Source organism: Oryzias latipes, chromosome 15, assembly GCF_053564925.1.
Source record: "Oryzias latipes strain Hd-rR chromosome 15, Olatipes_Hd-rR_3.1".
Lineage (NCBI taxonomy): Eukaryota > Metazoa > Chordata > Actinopteri > Beloniformes > Adrianichthyidae > Oryzias > Oryzias latipes.
In genome coordinates, this window is record NC_136251.1 from 20454516 (window position 1) to 20477058 (window position 22543).

Here is a 22543-nt window from a genome sequence, read left to right on the forward strand (position 1 = left end):
CTATTGTAACAGTAAAATCTGTCCAACACAACAGACCTTCAGCTCTTACCTGTTTGCTCAGCTGTTGGACTGGACAAGTTAAAAAAACAAACAAAAAAAAGTAAACTTTAGCAACCCAATGTTCCTCTCAATCCATTTGGAACCATTAAGTATGCTTTATTTTTTAGAAATGATTTGCTTTGATCAGTTGCTTCCATCAGTTGCCCATTAAAGCTGCAAAGCTTTACTGTAGGACAAGGGTCTCAAACTTGTGGCCTGCTGGTCAATTACAGCCTACAGGCTGATTCCCAGTTCACACCAAAGCAGCAGCATTGTGAAACTGCATCGTTGTATCATACATGATAGAATTTTTTCTGTGTTTATCAGTGTAACATTTCAGAGTGTTAGTGCCAAACACAATTCTTGATGTTGAGCGACTCTCACAACAATTCAGTGTTCTATCTTGAAGCACAACTACACTGCACTGCATCCAGAGAAAGACAGGAAACAGACTCCAATTGTCAAATTAAATTTCTCCCACCATGTCAAAAAAAAGATATCTGTGAATCAGAAGCTACACCAGCTTCATGCATTCCATCCATTCCATGCTTTCAACAACAGGCCATGCTGTGCCTTTTTTGCGCTCGCCATCCCAGACCTTTTCACTTATAATTTGCAACCGTGCTTCAAATCAAACTCATTGACCTGCAGTGCAGATCTGACCTCAAAGTCAAAGTCAGGGAGGTGAGTGGAAAATAGACATGCTTGAGCAATTTTTGAGAGAATTGCATCACAGCTCACCTGAATTTTCCCAAATGTTCAAGCAAACCAATTGTCTTTTGGAAACACGAATTTGTGGGAAAAGTTATTCTCCACCTTGAACTTTTTTGGTTGTTTTATTTGTTTATGCGAGCTAAGACCTTTATTGATTATAAAAAGTAAACTAAAAGCTTATTTGCAGAAGTCCTGGCATTCAGCAGCAGAAAAACTTGTGGTAGAGAGTGTCCGCCGTTGACTGGAAGCTCGTGAGTTCAAATCCAGACGGAGTCATGCTAAACATGGGGAGAAAAATGGGACCCAATCCCTCCCTGCTTGACACTCAGCGTTAAAGGGTTGGATTGGGGAGTTAAACCACCAAATGGTTCCCGAGTGCGGCTGTGTTTGCAGCTCCACTGCTCCCAACGGGGATGGGTCAAATGCGGAGAATAAATGTCACACACCAAGGTGTGTGACAGATAGTGGGACTTTAACTTTTAACTTTAACTTTAAAAAGCTGTTTTAGATGAAAAAGATTACTCAAGTTTTTTTCTTTAATATTGTGTGTGTGTATATATATATATATGTACATATATCTATTATATATATAGATATATGTATATATATATTTTTTTCTTTTTCTTATATACTTAACATTGATATCAGTGCTGCTAAGCAAACTTCCATAAATTTAATACAATTTCCAAGAAATAAAATGTTTTTTCTTTTATTTATTTTTACCTTTGAGGTCCTCAGATGCACATAGTTGTATTTTTTGACATTGGAGTTGATTTTTTTCTTTTTATACTGATTTTTTTAAATTTTATTTTATCTATATGATATAAGAAATGACAAAACAAAAAAGGGGGTGGGTTTAGGATTATTTTTTACCAACCTCATTTACTTTTTGTTTTACGACATAATTAAGGATAAGAGTTGATATAAGAGAGTCAGCTAAATTTAAAGGATAGGTTGGGATTTTGTCCCTGTTTTGATGATTTGACATGAAATTACCTAAATTGATGAATTTAAATATTTGTATTTTTCTTTCAGTAGTTCATTAAAATGCTGTAATTTTCCAACTCTTTTTTTTTTAACCCAGAGAGGCACAGCTCTGCTGCTGGAGCACCTTGCTGGCAGTCTGGCGAGCACCATCTCAGTCACCACCCACCTGGACATCGCACCACAGCACCACCTTTTCATGAAGGGGCGCAATGGCAGCAACATCAAGCACATCACTCAGCGAACAGGAGCCCAGATTCACTTCCCCGACCCCAACGCCCCCCAGAAGAAGTCCACTGTCTACATTCAGGGCACCATTGAATCTGTTTGCCTGGCACGGCAGTACCTCATGGTGGGTTTTGTGTATCGATTTCTGTCAATTCGGATGTGTAATTTTAAGATGACCTTTGTTTTTCTAGCATTGGTGAAATATATTCCTTTGCATGTGCACATTCTGTGTGACTACAATGGATGCCACTGTTTCATTAACATCGTTATGTCAAGTGTGTGTATGTTTGGGTTTTTATAGACATGGAGGGATTTGCTTCGAAAAACCAAGATTGCCTTTGTGGTTTTAGATAGTTTGGATGCTTTGCTCAAACTGCTGAAATATCCGCATCACACCAATGATAATCTGTTTATCGCTCAAGGCTAGCTTGTGTGATTTATGGCCTCTGCATACCTGCATGGACTCACATTTACATTATTTTGGCTTGAGGTCTAGCTTTTTTTTTCTTTTCGAAGAGCTGATGAAAAGGGTTTGGCCAGGACTTTGCATAAATAGATTGCATTGAACAGTCAAGAAAAAAGCATTTCTGTTTTGGACGAAAGTTAACACCTCGTGTTTAATTTATTTTAGTAAAAAAAAAAAAAAAAAAGGTTCAATGGTCATTCTTGTCTTTCCCACAACCGCTGAAGCTGCCCTTCCCTAAATTACATAGGAATATAACCAATGCTCTGATTTTAAAATGCGCATAAGTAATGGATGTTTAATCACTGTTGGTTTTAAGCTTCTGTATGAGAATTCACAGCCGTAAACAACTTTTACTTTTTGTGCCTCGAATGAGGCAGTAATTCTCAGAGTTGCTCGCCTTTGTCTGCGGTCTCCAAGCTGTGCCTACATGCATTTAGCGAATGCCGAATTGGCTTCACTGACCAAATATGATGTTCCCTTAGGCTGGACACACAAGAACGTGCACCTTTTACCCTCATTTTGTAAGATAATTGCACCTCTTGATTCTGAAGAGTGTTCTATGTGTTCTAAAGTGGCAGAAAAGGCAAAAATTACGTGAAAAAAGTGGATTGACAGAAGAGGCAAAAGAGACAGCAGCATAAAAAGCCACTGTGTGATTTAGCCTCCTTTATACAGACCTCTGATTACAACTCCAATTTCAAACCCTGTCAGAGTCATTCCTGCTAAGTACACCCACTCACAAAAGCAGTGCAGTCCAGGTCTCAAAATATAGATGTCTACGAGGCTTGTGGTGGTGATCCAGCAAATCAGAAAGCTCTTGGTGGAAGTTCCCAAGAAGTTTTTGTGGATTAAATATAGTCGTAAATTTTCCTTTTTTATTGCAACAGCTAACACATTTGTCTGTAAATGTGTAGTATAAAAGACAACTTTCTTTTCACGTGGGTTTGGAAGGTGTTGGTCTATAGGTGGCATAAGAAAACGCATGCTTTGCTGCAGATGTGTTTTAATTGTGTGTGCTCCACAGGGCTGCTTGCCTCTAGTGTTAATGTTTGACATCAAAGAGGACGTCGAGGTGGAGCCTCAGTGTATTACGGCATTGATGGAGCAGCTGGATGTCTTTATCAGTATTAAACCAAAGCCAAAGCAGCCCAGCAAGGTAAGAAATCAGACTACCTGTAATCCCTTTAGCACAGAAAGCTGCAGGGAATGGTGACAGCTCACTTGAATAAAACAAATGTTAACTGAATCATTCCTGGCATCATGGCAGCACTGTAGAAGGACATGTTAAGTGCTGCTGTTGAAAGGACTACAGTAGAAGTCTGATTAATAATCCATCTAAGACTGTGCTTTATAATCATTTTACCCATGCATTAAGTTTTGTTAAACTTTCTGTCTTGTGCATTTTGCTGGCCCTTGCAGAGAAGAAAAATCAATTTGAGGTGGCAGTATGAAAACATGGTTTAGGTGTCCCACTCAATTAACTTGTATTGATCTCTCTAGGGGTTTTGAGCACAAACAACTGAATTATTATAGAACAAAGGGATTTTCCCTCTGCTAGGTAGTAATCCTAATATGGTGTTTACTATGTCTGGGAATGTATCAGACTTTAGGTATGTACATCATAGTACAAAAGGAAGGATCCACAGTTTTTTGTCTAACATATTACATTTATGGGGAAATAACCATTATATCATTATTTTCAAAAGGCTAAAAGGTTTTGGTTTAGCCTGTTCTCCTCGTAGGTCGTTGAGAGCAAAGAAAATGAACCATTCAGTAACTTTTATAACAACTGAACAACAATTGGACACTGGAGAGCTACTGGTACTACACTGATGTCCTTTTTTTTAGCAGAAAATCAAATAGATTTTCCTTAAGTAATTCTTGTTTTTTTAAGGTTAGTTTTTATTGTAAGTTTCTTATTCTAAGAAAAATATGAAAATATAATGTTGTTGTTGTTTTTTAAAATAAAACTAATTCTGTATATTGGAAGTTAATCGGCCCTTTTCTCAAAGTTTGCAAACCATAAACAAGTACTTCAAATTTGAAGTAACCAGCACAAACTTAGAATCATAGGAGAAAAAAAACTAGTTTGAGAAAAAGGATTGTAAGTCCTGATTTTAAACTGTGTAGAACAAAAGTTTCTAAATGACTGTCCATCTTCTAAAACATGAATAATTTTATAGAAATATTATTTTATTCATTATATACATGTATATTTATTAATAATCAATATAAATACTTGTAATTATTTGCCAAATTTTGATTTTATACAGTCTTTTAAAACATTTGGCCACTTTGATGTATTCCGAACATGCCTCTACTGTTACTCACAGACCTCCTCTCAGCAACAGTTAATATTCCTGCTCATATTTCAACACTTAACCAAGGCCTCACCAACACACTAGGGCCCTCCGGCCTGTTTTTAAGCCAGGCTGGTTGAGCTGCAGAGGTGCCAGAGTAAGCACTGACAAAGCCTCCATCCATTTAAAAAACCTTTATTTAAACATTTTAAAGAGGTGACAGCGGTCATGCAAAGGGCCGTCCAACAGCACGGTCTCGCCTGTGTGCAGCCGGCACTTTGGCAGCCTCATGAAGAAGGAAGTGTGTGAGTGTGTTTGGGTCGGAAAGATGGAATGTGTCTGGAAATCATTTCTCAAAAGTCACAGAAAACTCAGCAAGTCGGTACATGATTTGTGCTTGTTCATTACTCTTGGAAATTTGTGTAGTGCAGAAGATCGCCGGATGTGGAAAAATACCAAAATTATTTCTTTTAAGTGATTAAAATCGTGTCCTATTTATTATAAATCTGATGTGTCGTGGTGTAGCAGAAAATGTGCTTTTTCTCTAAAATTATCCTCACTTCTATGAGAAAGTGTGATGTGAACGGAATGTTTAGTAAGAGATGAAGAAATCCTTTTTATCAAACCATTGCTCCCATATCTCCTTGTCTCTCCCACACTAGCTCAATGTTTATCCTTCTAATCTGTCCTTAATTCTCTTCTTCCTTCCTCCCGTCTATGTTCATCTCCCCCTCACTCCCTGTGTCTGATGCCAACATTCCCTACTTCGTGTATCTGTCTATAATCTTCTGATTTTTTTTTCTCTCTCTTTGCCTCTTTTTTTAGCTTTCCCATCACCTTTATTTGCCTCTGTTTTTAATCGCCCCCTATTCTTCGATGTCTTGCAGTCAGTGATAGTAAAGAGCGTGGAAAGGAATGCGGTCAACATGTACGAAGCTCGAAAATTCCTCTTAGGTCTGGAGAGCAACGGTGTGTCGTCTTCTTCTGCCCCTGGAGCGCTGACCCCCCCCACTAATGGTCTGTCCCCGTCACTTATCTGCCCCGTCGGCCTGGACATCCTGACCTCAGCTGGACTGGGGCTGACCAATCTGGGTAATGACAGTGTTGTTGTTGTTTTTTAAGACTCCCTTAGAGCTGTTCATTCTTTATTAGTTTTTTTTTCATGACAAATAGAGAGACTTCCTTATTTCTTCCTTGTGCTGCTTCAGATTATTTATTTATTTATTTATTTATTCATCTATCTATTTATTTATGCCAACAACTGATATCTGTCCATCAATACACTGTGGGTTAGGAGGAGTGATGAAGCAGACAGGGAGCAGTATGGCAGTGTGCACATGGGGGTGGAGATACATGCATGCTGCCGAAGTGAACCATGTGTTCATAAGGGGAACCAGATCCTCCCCAGCCTGACCAGCCAGAGCAGGAGAGGGGGGGAGAGACGCCAGGAGCGCCCCAGGCGACGGGACCCACGCAGCCCGGGGGGGCGCCGAGAGGCATAGGTGAACCTGGCGTCTGGGCCTCCAGGCCACAGGACAGGCGTGCTTAGCCGTACCAGGCAGAAGCCATGGGGGCCACCACGCGCCAGACACTGAGACACGGGCCAAGGACGAAGCCAGGGCCCTGACAACCCCTGAGCCGCCCACCACCCAGCCGGAGCCTCGTCTCCGCAAGACAGCCCTGGCACCCAACCCAAGCAACCCAGAGATCACCGCGCAACCACAGCTCCACCCCCCTCCACTACTCTACCCTTTACCACCCTCTTCACCCGCCTTATTATCCGACCCCTCCTCCCATACCCCCCCCTTAATGCCCTCCCCACTCTGCGAGGGGGAGGGAGAGCCCCAGAGGATCCCAGTGAGCCAGCCCCCAGGTCTGCCCCACCCATGCACTCTCGCAGACATGCTCACAATCTTCTGGATGCCCCCCACCCCCCGTCGCCACGCATTAACCTCTTCCGGCCAATCGACCCCCCCCAGCGCCGCACGCCCGACCACCACTGCAGCCGACAGGATACCCACAAGCGGACCAGGCGGGTGAAGACCGGCCGCCCCTCCCCGACCCCACCGATGTTTGGTGGTGTGGGTGAACTGTGTCTGTGCTTCAGATGATCCTAATATCTGCAGAAATCACAGCCTGTGTCCCATAATTCAGTAGCTTCTGTCCCTTCACTGTAGGAGCAATATGCAGATCTGATCTCACTGTAAAGATTGTACATTCTTGATCAGATGGTACATTTTACCCCTTGATGCTTACATTTATTTCCAGGTTTGAAATGCAAAAAAGTAAGTTTTTGCTTTCATGTAGATGTTAAAATAAATTTGGAACAGAAGTGGTTTAAAACATGTTTGCATCAATAGACGTCAAAGGGTTAATCATGACTTCATGTAATTATAAACTGATAAGAAATTCTGCACCAACAGGAAGACACAGTATTCAGTTCATTCAGCATCATATTCTCGTTATATATGTGTGTATGTATGTAAAACACGCCCCTCTCACCCTCCGCGGGTGGTTTCTCCTCCAAGCTCGGGTCCTCTACCAGAGGCCTGGGAGCTTGAGGGTCCTGCTCAGTATCTCAGCTGTTCCTAGCACTGCGCTCTTCTGGACTGAGAGGTCTGAGGTTTTTCCAGATATCTGTTGTAGCCACTCCTCCAGCTTGGGGGTTACTGCCCCGAGTGCTCCAATTACCACAGGCACCACTGTCACCTTCACCTTCCAGGATTTCTCCAGTTCATCGCAAAGTTCCTTCTTCCTAAAGTTCCCCTCTCTTGGCACTGCCACATCCACCACAACGGCTTTCCTCTGTTCTTTATCCACCACTACAATGTCTGGTTGGTTTGCCATTACCATCCTATCAGTCTGGATCTGGAAATCCCACAGGATCTTAGCCCTCTCATTCTCTACCACCTTCGGAGGTGTTTCCCATTTTGACCTTGGGGTTTCCAGTTCATATTCTGCACACATGTTCCTGTATATTATTCCAGCCACTTGATTGTGGCGCTCCATGTATGCTTTCCTTGCCAGCATCTTAATTTTCACACTGGATCGCAGCCCTGTAACCAATAAGGAACTCGGATTTGAGACTGACGTGAATGTAGCGTTCTTTTCAAAAACACAGAAGTGTAAACCGTTGTGAGCATGATCACGAATGAGAAATTCTAAATTGCGGTTTGTGCCCGGCCTGATTAATATGACGGCAAGACGGACATTTATAGGAACAGAGCTGTGAAAACAAAAAGCCTGGAGCAAGATTTGCGGGATTTGTAAGGCTTTGACATTTTGCTGCCTCTAACTATTGTTTGTGGCGGACGAGCATTGGTAAACAGTAAAAACACAAAAGAAGAAAAATCCCTATCCCTGTTTCTTGCGTGTCTGGCGCTGGTCCAGTGAGAACATCACCAGATGTATGCATGTATCATGAAACCATGTATAGCGCGGTTTGTATGGATCTTTAATTACATGCAGCCGTAAAGGGGTTCACCAGTACAGGTGCTGCAGGTTTTTTGGGTTGCAGGTGTCGTCTCTGTCTCCCTCATCCAAGCTGATGATGAGCTCTAAACTGTACGACTGGATAGCTCCAGTACTATTCGCCATTTTTGTTAGCTTGAGGTTGTGAGGGGCTGTAAGCTAGTGGTACAGCATGCAGACATATGAATGACAGTCTTACTCCGCACCAACAGTCTCGCCCAGGTAAATTTCTGATGAACTCTTTCTCCTGTGCAGAAATGTTTAATCGTAATTAAAAGACCAGTGGGAGCACTGAAAAAAATTCAAAAGATGATTGGAGTGAGACTTTAAGAATTCGCTATGACATGTCGCCTGCAGCATGCCTACAGAAAAAGATGTACATGAAACCTTTCGCTTTACCGACTCACCAAGCGGTGCCGATATGTTCTGCAGGCCAGCTGTGTGCCCTGTAAAAATATTCCCCTTTTTTACACACAAAAGCCCATATCCACCCCTAAGGGCAGTTGTGACTAATGCCTCAGATCTCTACTACTTGGCTGTGGAAAACTGGCAAATAGATTAAGGTCTTTACAGAGAGGTTGAGCACCAGTTTTGCACAGTTCATGTGGTCAGTCATTTTCACAGCATATGCAGGAATTGAGCATTTTGCTTTTTTTCCTTAAATATCTTGCATATTTGGTTCCTTTTTCCAACAAATGACACTGTATAATTGGTCTCAGAAAATGTTAATATGGAGTTGAATTGTTTTTTTTTTTTTGTTCTGTTTCATTTAAACCCAGGGGCCCATGGATGAAGTTGTGGATGGCCACATCCTGGCCCTTAGTAATTGCTACATGCCTCTTTTCCTCAGATTACATACCAGACTGCCAGAAGAATCCCTGGCCTTATTCCTGGAGCCAAACTAGCCCCTTGTTGAAGCCGCAGACCTGCTTCTTTCTGTTTTCATACACTGTGTTTGGGTTAAGACACCAAGCACCATATTGTTGGCACTTTGAATAGCAGGGTTTATTGGATGTGAGGATACACTAGATGTATACTTTTGCGTCCATGGCCTTGAAGAAATGTAAGAAATTCTTCCTCTCATTTGTCGTCTGGTTTTTATGGCAGCTTGATGGAATTCCAGCTTAAAAGCTGAGAGATTTATTTATTTTGAGGGCTCTAGCGTAGGGTGTGATTAGCTTGAAAAATGGCTTTGCACTTTGACGGGACCACCATTGATCCTCTCGCTCTGTTCCTCTCTTCGCTTCTTTATTTTCTCTACAGGTTTCCTGGGTGCAGCAGCCCCCCACTCCATGGCTAACTCAGCCATTCCCAACGCTGTCCTCAACAGCTTAAACTCCTCTCTGAGCCCCAGCAACCCTCCACCGTCACCCTCTCTGTGGGCCAGCTCTCTCACCGGCACCCAGAGTCTGTATCCAATAAACTTATCTGCCTTTATTTAAGAGATGAGGAATTAATCAGTAACAAGACTGTTTACTCATAGGAATCAATCTTTACTGTTTATTCTGTTTGTCTACTTTAGTGGATAGATTTGCACTTTTTAATATCCCTACTTTCATTGCTACAGGCTTTTCATCTCAGCTGATTCTGCACCCTGCCACTCAAGCCACTCTCAGCAGCATCCTGCTTTCTGGAGTTCAGGGTTACACACACAGCACAACATCTCCTCCACCCGGCCTCGCCCCCATCGACAAGCAGCCGAACGGGGTCCCCGACTGCGGCCTCAATGGACATGTCAAGGTTTGCCTTGTTGTTTCTCCTGTACTTCTCCTCATCATATCGTGGGTCTCCTTTCTCAATTTTGCTGTTTATTTGTGCATATGTGCATACTTCTTTATTATTTTTTTACAGCTGTAGACCATTGTCAATCAATCTCCTCTGTGCTGTTTCCTGTTCAGAATGAGCAGATCCTTGATTTCATCTTATAATACTGGACTTTTTTCCTATGACAATTTGAACTTCGAAAGTGTTTAAGAGAAAAAAGTGTCAAAATGTTAATACATCTAAAAAAGTGTATAAAGTGTGTATTGAGAGGTTCTACAGCCTTAAAACATCTATAATTAATGTACAAAATGTCACTGATTTTGCTCATTGTGAATTATTTTTACAATGTTAACAACTTGCTAAACAAGGGGCCACTGTACTCCCAACTTTCTTAAAAGGTTTCTGAATCCCTTCAATGTTGTGTGTTGCTTACAGCACCCAGGCTCAGTGTATGGGAGGTTACCAACAGCAGGACTTGCAGAAACAGTTTTGACCCCAGCGCCATGTGACTCTGCCCAGGAAGCCAGCGGGCACAATCCATCAGAACCACTCTCCAGCAAGTCCAATTCAGACGAAGGTACTCCCCAGATTACATTATAACCATCTGGACCTACATGCTATTCAACAGTTTTAGTTTTCAGATATAGAGAAATGAGGAATGAAGTGTTGCTTCCACTAAGTCACAATACCTCACAGGGCTCTAGAGTACGATTGGATTTTTCAGTGGTCGCTTAAAAAAGAATATCCATGGTTACACCGGTGTGCCCAGCCATTCTGAGAAAAACATTTATCTCCTGTATGTGTGTGCAGGTGTAACCCACCTCAAATAAGAATAGTTGCTTTTGTTTATGAGAATGTACATCTGAACCGTTCAATTTGGGTCTGCGCACACGCACAGTGCTCAAAACATATTTATTATTGTTTTTACTTTGGTTATTAACTTTTAGGTAAATATAATTTTAAAAAGGTTTTTTGATAAATGTCACTGCAAAGAAGACATTACAAATAGATTAAATACTATTTATAATATGGATTTTTTTTAAAATAAAGCCTAATAATTTGAATGTAGATATTTCTATTGAGTTTTAGGATGTTTTTCTTTATTATTTCATGTATTTCTGTTCTTCTTTTACAAATAAAAATGTCTTTAGTCTAAAAAATGTTCTTTGAAACTAAACTAAGAAGACATTTTTAGAAAATGTATGTAGATAAAACCATAGTTAGTTTTTAGGTTATAAATATAAATGTTGACAAGCTTTCAAGGAGCATTGTAAAACCATGAGTGTGTTTGTGTTTAACATTTTCCTAATAAGGAATGCACCCCCTTGTTTCCCCCCACCCAAAATCCCTTCAGTGCATTTCCTCCGTGCCTAGTGCCTTCATTTACGTTAGATGCCATCTTTTGATTTGTGTGCTATGATAAGCCTCGACAGACAAAAAATTTCAGTTTAAACGTTTTCGGCTCGGATTTGCTGAAGCTCGACCTTGCAGACAGAACATAAACGTCAACATCAGGACTTCCACTTGTGAGTTATGTTAAACCACACAGAGGAAAGTGCGTAAAGTGAACTTCTTTCCGTTTTGCTATAGCGTCCTCCTAACCTCACGCTCCCTCTGACTGCATTTATTGGATAGGAGACAGATTAACTGCTGGTCTTCTAGCGGTTCAGAAAGGCCCTCATTTCCTCTGTGTCTTACACCGGTGGTTTTTCCCTCAAACGTTCACTCTCACGCGTCTCGTTTTTCCCCGCTGTTTTCTAAGCGGCTTGTGCCCAGTGCGCCGCGTAAGCCCTGCAAGTTCTCCGCCCCCTCCTTTACCTCCTCCTGTGTCCCAGAACGTGTTTGGACTGGCTTGTCCAGTCTGACTGAACTCTGCATTTTGGTCTAAAAGAGCCAAAAAGAAATGTCTAAACATTCATCATATTTTTTGCATGCCACACAGTACGTGTGCAGTCACATGATCGTATGCATGTGCACATTCACACGCGCTTCTGTTCTTGTGCGGCTCTAAGTGAAGCAGCAGCTGAAAGCCCCTTAATCACAGCTGCTGTGTTTTTAATTAAACCAGGATCCAAGTGAGACTTGTTACACTTAAACAAGCAGTACATGTTCGCCCTGAAGCAGCACTCTCATTTGTCTCAACTGACCCAGTTACTGTTCAAATAAAATTGGGATTGTTGCAAACTTTTCAGAAATGATGAAAGCTCAAAGATTTCAGTTGGTAAATAATGAAGAACCTCATCTCTCCTTCAGGCTCTGATACCTTTGTGGAGGTGGGCATGCCCAGGAGCCCCTCTCATTCAGCTAATGGCAATGAGCTGAAACAGATGTTGGCTTCATGTAAGACGGCATCAGGGAAGCGACAGGCTGTGGAGCTCCTCCAGGGGACCAAGAACTCCCATCTGCAGTATGTTTGAGTCCACTAATCATTCACACCACCTCACGGTTTGTAAGACTGGGCTGGTACAATGATCACTCTTTTCCTGGAGACTTAATTTCCTGAAACATTGAAAGAAAATATTTATTTAAAATACGTGATACTTTTTTTACAGCTTTTGTTTGTGAACATAAAAAATATTAACATTTTTGAGTTAAAAAACATAAATAGCATTTTAACACTGTCAGGTAAAATCCCACCCCCACTTTAACTTAAGCAAGGATCTGCATCCTGAGGTTCCCCATCCAGATGTGCCTCCTTGACCCCTCCACTGTGGCTCTCTACTTAAAGAAAAACTCTATTCAACCCATTTACAAACAGCTGAAGCAAAGTACCTATCACTCCTTGGGGTTCCTGACTACATTACGCATAATTCTCTTACAATTCATCAATTCTTTGAAGTTTTTAAAAAGTCAAATCAGACCAATAAGCACAACAAGGGTTCATACCCAAGGTGCACTCAATTACAAGACGGATTTGCTGTTTTTGTGCAAATAAGTGTGCCGTCAGGTTTGAAAAAAAAGAACAGTAAGGGTCCCCTAGTTGGCTCTAAATTTTATTTTAGTTCATTAGATTTAATAATTCATGGCTGGGATGCACCACAAATGGGAAAATAAACTGTTCTATAATTATTATTACTGCTGTAGTCACACTACCTACTCCTATATTTGCTGCATTGAGATGAGTGGCACAGGGTGTATTTTATTTTGAAAGGAAGTCAGATGAACCTCTGTCAGAAGTTATAAACTATTATATAAAGATATATATTTTTTTAAAGCTTTTTTTCTCTATTTTTATGCCAAAAAAAAAACAATTGTTAATTTAAATGTATCATAATAAAGAAAAAACCTAAACACAAAGTAGTGTTTTATTTTTCTAAATGGCGAAATGATACTTTGTGGCTCCTATTGGGTTGTGGTCAGTGAGAAATAAACCCGAATAGCCCTTCAAGTGTTGAGGGTTGCAGACCCCTGAAGTAGAGCATCCACATGGAGGCAGTATTGTCAGTGCAATGTTTTCTTATTTTGTTGGAGATTTGAGCATGGACAACAAAAACTGAAGAGTATGAAGGTTACAGAAGTGATTGAGTTAAAAAAAATGTTGTTTAATTGAGAATGTATGACCTTTATTAAAAAGCATAGTTTTTTTTGTTCTGCAACGCCAACAGTTCTGACTGCCTCCTGTCTGATGGGAAGTCTGGCTCCTCAGACAGTCCTGTGGCGGATAAGAAAGCACCAGGCAGTGAGCGGGCAGCTGAGAGGGCTGCACAGCAAAATGAGAGGATTAGACTCACACCGCAGACTTCTTTTCCTAACATGCAGGTAAACACACACATCAAACTCACAGAAAACACATTTTATTTGTCATGAACAGAGGAGTACAATGTTCTCCTGTACTTTCAGGCATTTGATTATGAACAGAAAAAGTTGTTGGCAACAAAAGGTATGTTGATGCTTCTGTCTTTTATATTTAGAGTTGGCAGTAGTGTTTGCAGACAGAAATGACAAATGTTTGGTGCCCTTATCTGTGTGTGTGTGTGTGTGTGGGTTTGCATCCATCTGTGTCTGTGTGCAGCTATGCTAAAGAAACCTGTGGTGACTGAGGTTCGAACCCCCACAAACACATGGAGTGGGCTGGGCTTCTCCAAGTCTATGCCAGCTGAAACCATCAAGGAGCTGCGGAGAGCCAATCACGTCTCATATAAACCTAGCATGACCACCACCTACGAGGTAACTTTGTCATTTGCGATATACATGCAAGAATCTGTACCGTGTGGATGAATTTTCTGTTTTTTAAACCCCAATTTGAAAGCAACGGAGTCTTCATTGATAATACTAAAAGTTCTGGTTCTTCGTTCCTTGACTTAGGGTTCCCCACTGTCTCTGTCTCGGTCTGGCAGTCGGGAAGGCATCGGGAATGGTAGTGACTCTGAAAACTGGAGGGAGAGAAACGGCTCTGGAAGTGGCCTTCCGAACCACAGCGACTTCCCCTCATGTGTCAGCAGTCCCAAAAGGAAGCAGAACAAATCTGGTCAGTGTGTTTGTAGCTTCTCTGCATTGAGCGCACAACATTTTGCGCGTTGACTAATAGAGATGTTGGAAATGTTCCCACTTTTATATTTAAACTTTAACTTTTATATTTTCTTGGCTATTTAGCGACAGAGCATTACCTCAGCAGTAGCAACTACATGGACTCCATTTCTTCTGTAACTGGAAGCAACGGCTGCAGCCTGAACTCGTCCCTGAAAGGCTCCGACCTGCCAGAGCTTTTCAGCAAGCTGGGTTTGGGGAAGTACACAGATGTCTTCCAGCAACAAGAGGTAAAGAATCAGCACACTTTTTTCTACAGATGTTTCACTTCCAACAAGTCCTACATTCTTAGGGCATAAAACTGTTTTATCTGTTGAGTTTGTTGCTCTTTTATGCTTGGATCATGTAAAGGTCAGTGTGAAAGAGGCTAAATGGATGAGTGGACCAAAAGTTGAAGTCACAAAAGGTTTTGAATGTCTTTAATAAAGCCAAGAGAACAGCTGGAATTGGTCTAAAAGACTCTAAAACACAGACAGTCTGGCTCCTTGGACAGAAAATGCATGAGAAATGAGGGTTGACCACAACTTCTGAAAAGTTTAACACTTTAAAACATTTAGGACAGTTATTATTAACAACTAAAGTAGTGGGTGACGGAGGCAGGTGTAAGAAAAAGTGCTTTTGGAAACTTTAATCACCACATATCAAAAAATCTCTGCAAAAAATATATATCACCCGTCTGATCTCATATATCATCTGATATCATATATCATATCATTTTTATTTTTCAGTGTTTCTAGTAATGTTAAATAAAGGGCCTGTTTGTCTTTCCAGATTGACCTCCAGACATTCCTGACCCTCACAGACCAGGACCTCAAGGAATTGGGAATCACCACCTTTGGGGCCCGCAGAAAAATGCTGCTTGCTATTTCAGGTACAAAATAATTTATAAAAATTAGAGAGATTATGAAAAAATACATAAAATTAAGATTAATAAAAATATTATTTCGATATTTTCTTCCTTTTTTTAATGCCAGAGTTTTAGATTTATTTGTGTTTTTTAGTTAGAATTCTTGTTTTTTTTCTGGATTTCTGGAATTATTCAGGTGAAACTTCTTACTTCTCAACTTCTTACTTCTCAACATTTAAATTTTTGTCTTAGATATGTGTTGCTAATTTCAGTTTTAATTTTCAAGATTTCCTCTGTAAAGTTTTTTTTTTGCTTCTTTCTTCTGAGTTTCAATTTACATTTTTGAATCTTGTCTTTTTCCAGAATTGGGACTTTTGTTTGCTTTTTGTTGTCAAACTTAAGATTCTCATCTTCTCAGAATTTAAGCTAATATTGAGAATCTTCCATTTTGAATCTGTTTTTATCCTCAGAGTTGTTGTCATAGTCTGCTAATGGGCCTTATACACAAAATTCTGACATTTTTCTGTAGACTTTTTACTTTTCCCACTATGGTTATCTTTTGATTAATTTTCAAAGTGATCCCAGTGGTCTTTTAATTATAATTAAACCATTTTTTAGGCAAAAAAAAAAAACTGTTGTGTTCTAGTTTCTGCGTGCGGCAATGGTTCATTAGAAATTCGCATCGGAGTTGTGGGTGGAACTGCCCTGACTTCCTATCATCCCTTTGTTTACACTCTCTAACATTTGCAGTGCAACAAATTTGACAAACTATACTGGAGCTATCCAGCTGCACACTTTTGATCCATATGTCAGCTCAGACGAGGAAAATGCAGACCTACGGTACATGAATCTATTTGTTTTACAAGTGTATGGCTTGCCGATTGTAGTTTGTCCACAGTGATGGGACTTGTGGCTCTTTTTAGGGAGCCGAATCTTTTGGATTAGTTCATTTCAAAGACCCGTTCATTAGACTGGTTAATTTGGCTCTTTTTATATTTATTAACTTTAAAGAAGCCAGTCTGGAGTTTATTCGTTTATTCCTGGAAACAATCACTGGGAGAATTGATGGGTTGAGATCTGGATCCGAATAGTTGAAATTCAGATTTTCCACCAATAATTGAGTTCAAATCATTTTGGAAATATCAATTATAGCTTAAGTCTGATATGGATTCATTGTAAATATTCCACTTCCAGCATATACAGTGTGTATGTATAAGGAGTGTAAATTATGTTATTAATGAAACAGCTAAACCAGGGCTCTGCAACCATTAAAGAATCATTTGGTCCAGACAAAACCGAGTAAGAGCGGCAAAATCTCACCACACTGTTTATAAAAACACACTTTTTTGGCAGCCATTAGGCCTTTTATAACATGTAGCTTTTAAATGTTTACAATATTTAAATTCTTCCAGTGTTATATTTTTAGATAGGCTACATTACAATTTAGATTTATTTTAATCTTACAGCAGCACATTCAAGTTCCTTTCAAAATAAAACTCTGTGTCAAAAAAGATCATCCTGAAGCAGTGAATTTACTTGCACTCATTATTAAGCAATTCCCTCATTTAAGAACTTTTTTTCTGAAGAGAACTATGGGGTATTGCTGTGCAGCAGAAGATATGAACATAAACTTGATCTAATATCATCTCATAAAAAAAAAAAAAAAAACTTAAATTCGATAACAAAATAACAAACCCATTATTTATACACAATAAGAAACGGCTAGGAAGAAGCTTGTGGTACTAGTGGTCTATATAAATAAAATAGAATTGAAAAAAGGCGAGTTTGAAGCTCCTAGCAAAAATTTCTAGTGAAACATTTTAACAAAAGACCATTTTTTAAAAACAGAACAAATTAAACTCAGGACTAATTGCAGAACGACGACTGAGCGCCCGCCTCCTGAGTGCAGGCTCTTCTTCTCTCTCCTCCGCCCTGCTCACTGCACGCACCACCACTCAAAGGTTCTTCCTTTTTTTTCATGGAGGTACTTGTGTGAATCGGTGTTCATAACTCGTGATATTTGCTTCTGAAGTTAGAAGGATGAGCTTATTTGAGCATTTATGTGAACGTATAAAACTCAGGGGACGGAGGAAAAAATAACAAAATAAAGAACGGTTCCCAGCCGACCGCAAGTCGGTTCCCACCATTCAAAAGATCTGATTCGTTCGCAAATGTCACATCACTATTTGTGCGTAACAAGTGTTATTCAAACAACATTTTTTTTATCTGCTTCTGATTTCCAGCTATTTGAATAAAGAAAATATTCAAAAATGCATTATTCATCTTTACTTTTGTTTTCTTGTTTTGTTTTTGTTTTCTTTCATGAGACAAATGCTACAAGAACATGTTAAAAACACCAAATAACACCCTTTTTCATTGGAGTGGATGCTGTAAGCCTGAAAAAAAATTCAAACATTTTTTATTGTGAATTTATTTTTGAAAGAATATTAACTTTTTCCATTGTGACCAAGCAAGTATGCACTTGTTGTACTCTTCACCTGTTAGGACTTTTTCAGCCCAATGAAGCTATAAAGAAAGCACAAAGATGATCACATTTAAAAAAAATTACTGTTCAAACAATGATGAGGCACCAGCTGCAGTTTCATCCTGCCAGCTCACCCTTGACCAAACCAAACCAAATTGGTGTTTCGCATTTTTTATGCTGGTTACAACAAGCTCAGGTGGAGTCGTGTAATCGAAGTGACAGAGATCAAAGTCCCTGCCTGGGGGCACTGGGTTACTAGGTGCGTCCTGTTCGCATTGTATGGGAACTAATACTGAAACTACTTTATGAGGGAATCTGCATTCCAGTCTTTTGGAGCAGCAGCTGTGAAAAGGATTTGGGAAAATCCCTCTTCAGTTATGGCTGATTTGCACCAGTTGTTGCAGCTGCTTCTTGGTGCTGGTTTAGACTCTAGCCTGTTGTTACTAACAATTTAATGTGAATGTGGTGCGTTTCACAGCTCTCTACTGGCATCCTATTTTAGACGTATAATAGGTGGAGTAGTTGAGCTGTATTTGGAGCGTGAGCTTTCTGTACAGTAAAAGCAACCGAGATTGAACATCTTGTCAGCGATCCAGTAAAAATTAGCTGCAGTGAGTCTCCTTATGTGAAGGTTTATGCTGGCAGCTCCACCACATAGCTTCCATAAGAAAGCCTCAAAGATGCCAGCCCCTATGATTCTTTCATAAAAGTGTTTCTTTAAGCTGCAACTCCAGATGGGCACAAAGAGGACTTTAGTTCATTTGAGTCACATTTTCTTGTCATTGTTAATCAGCAGCATCTAAAGTCACCTGTCATCCATTGCCTTTGTTGTTTTTATCCCGTTCCTTTGATTTGTTGCCGTTCCCACGGTGACTCACGAACGGCGTCCCCACATTAAAGAGCATGTGTGTATCACCTTTGCCTCAGCTGATGTTTTGTGGGTTGTTGTTTTTTTTCCCTGCAGAGCTAAACAAGAACAGGAGGAAGCTATTTGAGCCACCCATCAGGTCTTCCTTCCTGGAGGGAGGAGCAAGCGGACGCCTCTCCCGTCAGTTTAACTCCGACATAGCCAGCGTAAGCGGCCGATGGTAGGCTTCTCCTGAGGGTCATCTTCAGCCCGTCCATGAAAACCAGCTTCAGTGGTGCCATTTGCAGCTGAGGCCTCCTAGTTTCTGCGCTCCGGCTTAAACGAAGACTGTTGCTTTTACTACAGTATTAAAAAAATAACATGTATTTGTTCAAAAAGCCATACTTTTACCTTAAGTGCCAACAAAAGAAGGGATTCCGTGGATTGAAGTTCAGTGTTCACTTTTTATGGAAAACACTAAGTCCAAATGAAGCATTTGTGTATGAAGGTTGATGTTATGGTTCCATAGAAGGGTAATGTCCAGTATTTCTTGTCCATTTTTTTTTGTATAAGGGAACAGGCAGAATGAGAAATTTAACCATTTTATAGATTGATACTACCTGCATTTGCATTATGCTATTGTATCAGTGACATGCACTTTAAAAAAAAAAGAAAAAACTACGTTTGCCTGTGACAGCCTTACTCCTTGGATGGAAATAATTCCATTGCGGCATTTTTGTTTTTGTTTTTGACCCGAAAGCACAGACGTAGTTCGCAACAAACCAAAAACTCTGAGCACTTAGCCAGTGAGAGATGCAGGTCAGCAAGTTTCTGTGGTGACTCTGTGACTTTACCACTTAAACCAAAGGGAAGTCATTGTGACCTTTGACCTTAGTGATTGGTGGAGATTCCCCTAGAGTCAGCGTTCAAAGTTAATTTGTCTTTGTATATCAAAACGAAACAATTTATGTTATATGCATTATGATTTTATGTTTATTTGTAATTTTCATTTTAGGCTATGAGTGGAATGTTTTTTGGTAATCGGTTTACATATGTATTTTTTTTATAAACCTTTATTGAGTTTCTATGATTTGTTTTTCTTTTTTGCTTGTTTCTGCCCCTAAATCTGTGGAGCCATGGTATGGCTGTGCCATATGACCGCAGCAGAGTTATAAGGCAGTCAGGCTCAGTCTTAAAGGCCTCTGATTGTGTAACAGAGAAACTTTCTGTGGTTCTCCTTCTGTTTATAGTGCATGACGTTTCATCTCTTACTTGTCGCCACATCTGTGTGCCTTAAATCTCTCTGTAAGCTCCCCATCAGATAGGAATCAGGATATTATTAGCTGACTTAGTTTCATTTAAGTTAATTAGTTTGCTTACAAAACCAAGTAGGAATACATTTTTGACATTCTGCACTGTTGATCTGTATTTTGCTTTTTATTTTTACTTATTTTTTTTAAATGTAGCTTTTGTTTAGAAAATGAAAACAGGAAGAAGTTTGCCCAGCATTTGTTGAGCGTTTTTTCTAAAAAGTTTCAATATCTGTTCCATTTCAATTGTGTTATACTTTTGCCATTACTTTCTAGCAATGTGCCCTAAATACAAAAAAATAAGTAATAATTATCATTTAAAATATTGTACAGACGGTAAGGATGAAGAGATTTGGTTCTGTTAATTAAACTATGACAGAAAGTTCTTATGGAATTTCATGCAAAATTTCACTTTTTGATAATAATGATCCCCTCTGTGGTGATTTTTCACTAATTCTCTATTTTAAACTCTTCCCTGCCCACCATTTTTAATTTGCTTAGTGTTTCTATGCATAATACTTTTTTTTTCCCAAAGCAATAAAGCAAACTTGGAGTGATTTTATTTTATTTTATTTTTTACTTTTATTTCTTTGTTACCAGTAACCCGGGCTGCTGATTGGCCCTCCACTCATCATGGTACTATAGAAGCACTGATCCCAGCAGTGCTGTGACTCGTGTTCCTGCCTAGCGGACATTTGTTTTCATCCTTCACCTGGTTTTGACGCATTTGCTCTGATGGCAGCGGCTGTTCTTGTCCAATTAAGCAAATGTTCCGAAAAAGTAATTGTTGCATGTTATAGCAGCTTGATTATGAATCAGTGAAGGGATTCAGGAGGTCAAAGAGTTTTCTGTCAGCTCATCCAGTTTTTGTCCTTCATGAAGTGCTTTAATGAACATGTCTTTGATTTATTGTTTTGTTTCTTTTACAGAGATGTCTTTCAATAAATCTCTTGTATTGCAATCAAATGGTACATCTTAAGTGAACCACTACAGGAAGGACATTTTGTTCAATGTGTTCCATCTGTTGCTACCGTTAATTTGTGTGTGAGTGTGTGTAAGAAAGGTGATAGGAATTTGCGTTGAAGCATTGTCATGAGGTCAAAGCCCAGTTCACTGTTGCATTTGTTGATGCTCTTGTTTTTGTAACTCATGCAAACAGGAGATTTGTTTAAAAAATGTACGTGAAAAAATAAATCCAAAATAAATGTTGGTTTAAACATTTTATTTTACTGACAATAAATGTATGCAAAATCAAAAGTGTTTTTTTTTGTAAAAAAGCAATATTCGTCTCTGTTATCTCCTACAATCAGGGGTCTACAACCTGTGGTTCTGGGGCTACATGAGAATCTCTTACCCCTCTATTCTGGCTAATGATAAATTAAATTTTAAAAAATGGAATTACTGTTGTTTTTGTTAAATCTATTACTTTATGGCTAGGGAGATCCTGTAATCGTAAGAAACAGTGCAAAGGTTTTCCAATGTTACAAACATTAAACAAACTTAAGTTCCTCCTCACTACACAGATTTTAAATATTTAAATAAGCGAAATATTGAATAAAATTCATATCTTTCTTTTTATTAGAGTAAATTATTTTTTTAAGTGTGTTTTAGGATCTCGTCTTGGTTGTGAATTCCTAACTACTGCTTAGAGGCCCTTTTGTTTAGCTCAAGTCAATCTGAAAATCCATCTTAAGCGTTTGTTTCTTGATATTTGCACTCAGTTCTTGCTTTTGCTCAGAGAAAACCCGCCTCAGTCCAACCGACTCTTCTTTCTTTATCACTCTCCCGTCTGAGCGATAAAATGTGCATTAGGCATGTATCTGAGTTTTTCTAAAACTCTTGTAAAAAGGAAGAAGAGGAGGGGGTGAAGGCAATATGCCCTGTGGAGCACCAGTGCCGCTAGTGACCATAGAAGATTGACAGTTCCCCACCCTAACAAATTTGCCAGTAAGTCTTTGTGATTCATGTTACTAAATAAGAATCCACAGGTATGAAGCTTAGTCTCTCTTGGACTAAGTAGAGGTAATTGTTTTACTCGAAAAGTCATTGTCAGTGCACAACCACTTACATCCAAGAGCATGGTATTGTAGTAGACAGAGAGAAGAATCTTCAACACCCATCTTTGTATGTTTGCAAACTAGTGTGGGGGGGGGGGGGGGGGGGTCTTTCACATGGTCCACTTGTGACTACATGAACTGAAGAAATTGTTGCTTCGAGGTTTTTATCACATGAGGAATGAGAGGAGACTGAATTTTTTCCACTCACTAGGATTAGGAACAGGACAAATTTGAATGTGTTTCCCACAATAAAGGGACCTTCCAGATGAAGACTTGGGTTTTAAACCTGCTGTAGAGGGTCATTCAAACCCAAGGAAACACCTGACTTGGACCAGCCGTCTTCATGGTTTGGATCTTTCCCAGGTCAGTCACAGTGGTCATGCTTATGACCATTGTTTTGTTTCATAAAAGATTCATTCATATTCTAAACCTGTTTTTGTCCCTTTTGGGGTCACGGAGCCTTAACCACCCGACATGTGCAAAGGTAGGGTACATTCTGGACAG

At 39.8% G+C, this 22543-nt stretch overlaps 1 protein-coding gene across 1 annotated transcript in view; it reads left to right on the forward strand.

Moving 5' to 3' along the window:
* Window positions 1-21239, forward strand: part of bicc1a (BicC family RNA binding protein 1a) — a 66393-nt gene extending 45154 nt beyond the window's left edge. The window contains exons 8-21 of the mRNA XM_011484364.3: window positions 1838-2089; window positions 3456-3587; window positions 5619-5823; window positions 9466-9609; window positions 9770-9942; window positions 10402-10543; window positions 12220-12373; window positions 13572-13725; window positions 13807-13846; window positions 13979-14133; window positions 14272-14434; window positions 14560-14723; window positions 15265-15364; window positions 18790-21239. Of these exons, the coding sequence (XP_011482666.1) occupies window positions 1838-2089; window positions 3456-3587; window positions 5619-5823; window positions 9466-9609; window positions 9770-9942; window positions 10402-10543; window positions 12220-12373; window positions 13572-13725; window positions 13807-13846; window positions 13979-14133; window positions 14272-14434; window positions 14560-14723; window positions 15265-15364; window positions 18790-18917 (2106 nt within the window). The 3' untranslated portion in view covers window positions 18918-21239. The remainder of the gene's footprint in view (window positions 1-1837; window positions 2090-3455; window positions 3588-5618; window positions 5824-9465; window positions 9610-9769; window positions 9943-10401; window positions 10544-12219; window positions 12374-13571; window positions 13726-13806; window positions 13847-13978; window positions 14134-14271; window positions 14435-14559; window positions 14724-15264; window positions 15365-18789) is intronic.
* Window positions 21240-22543: the final 1304 nt, after the last annotated feature.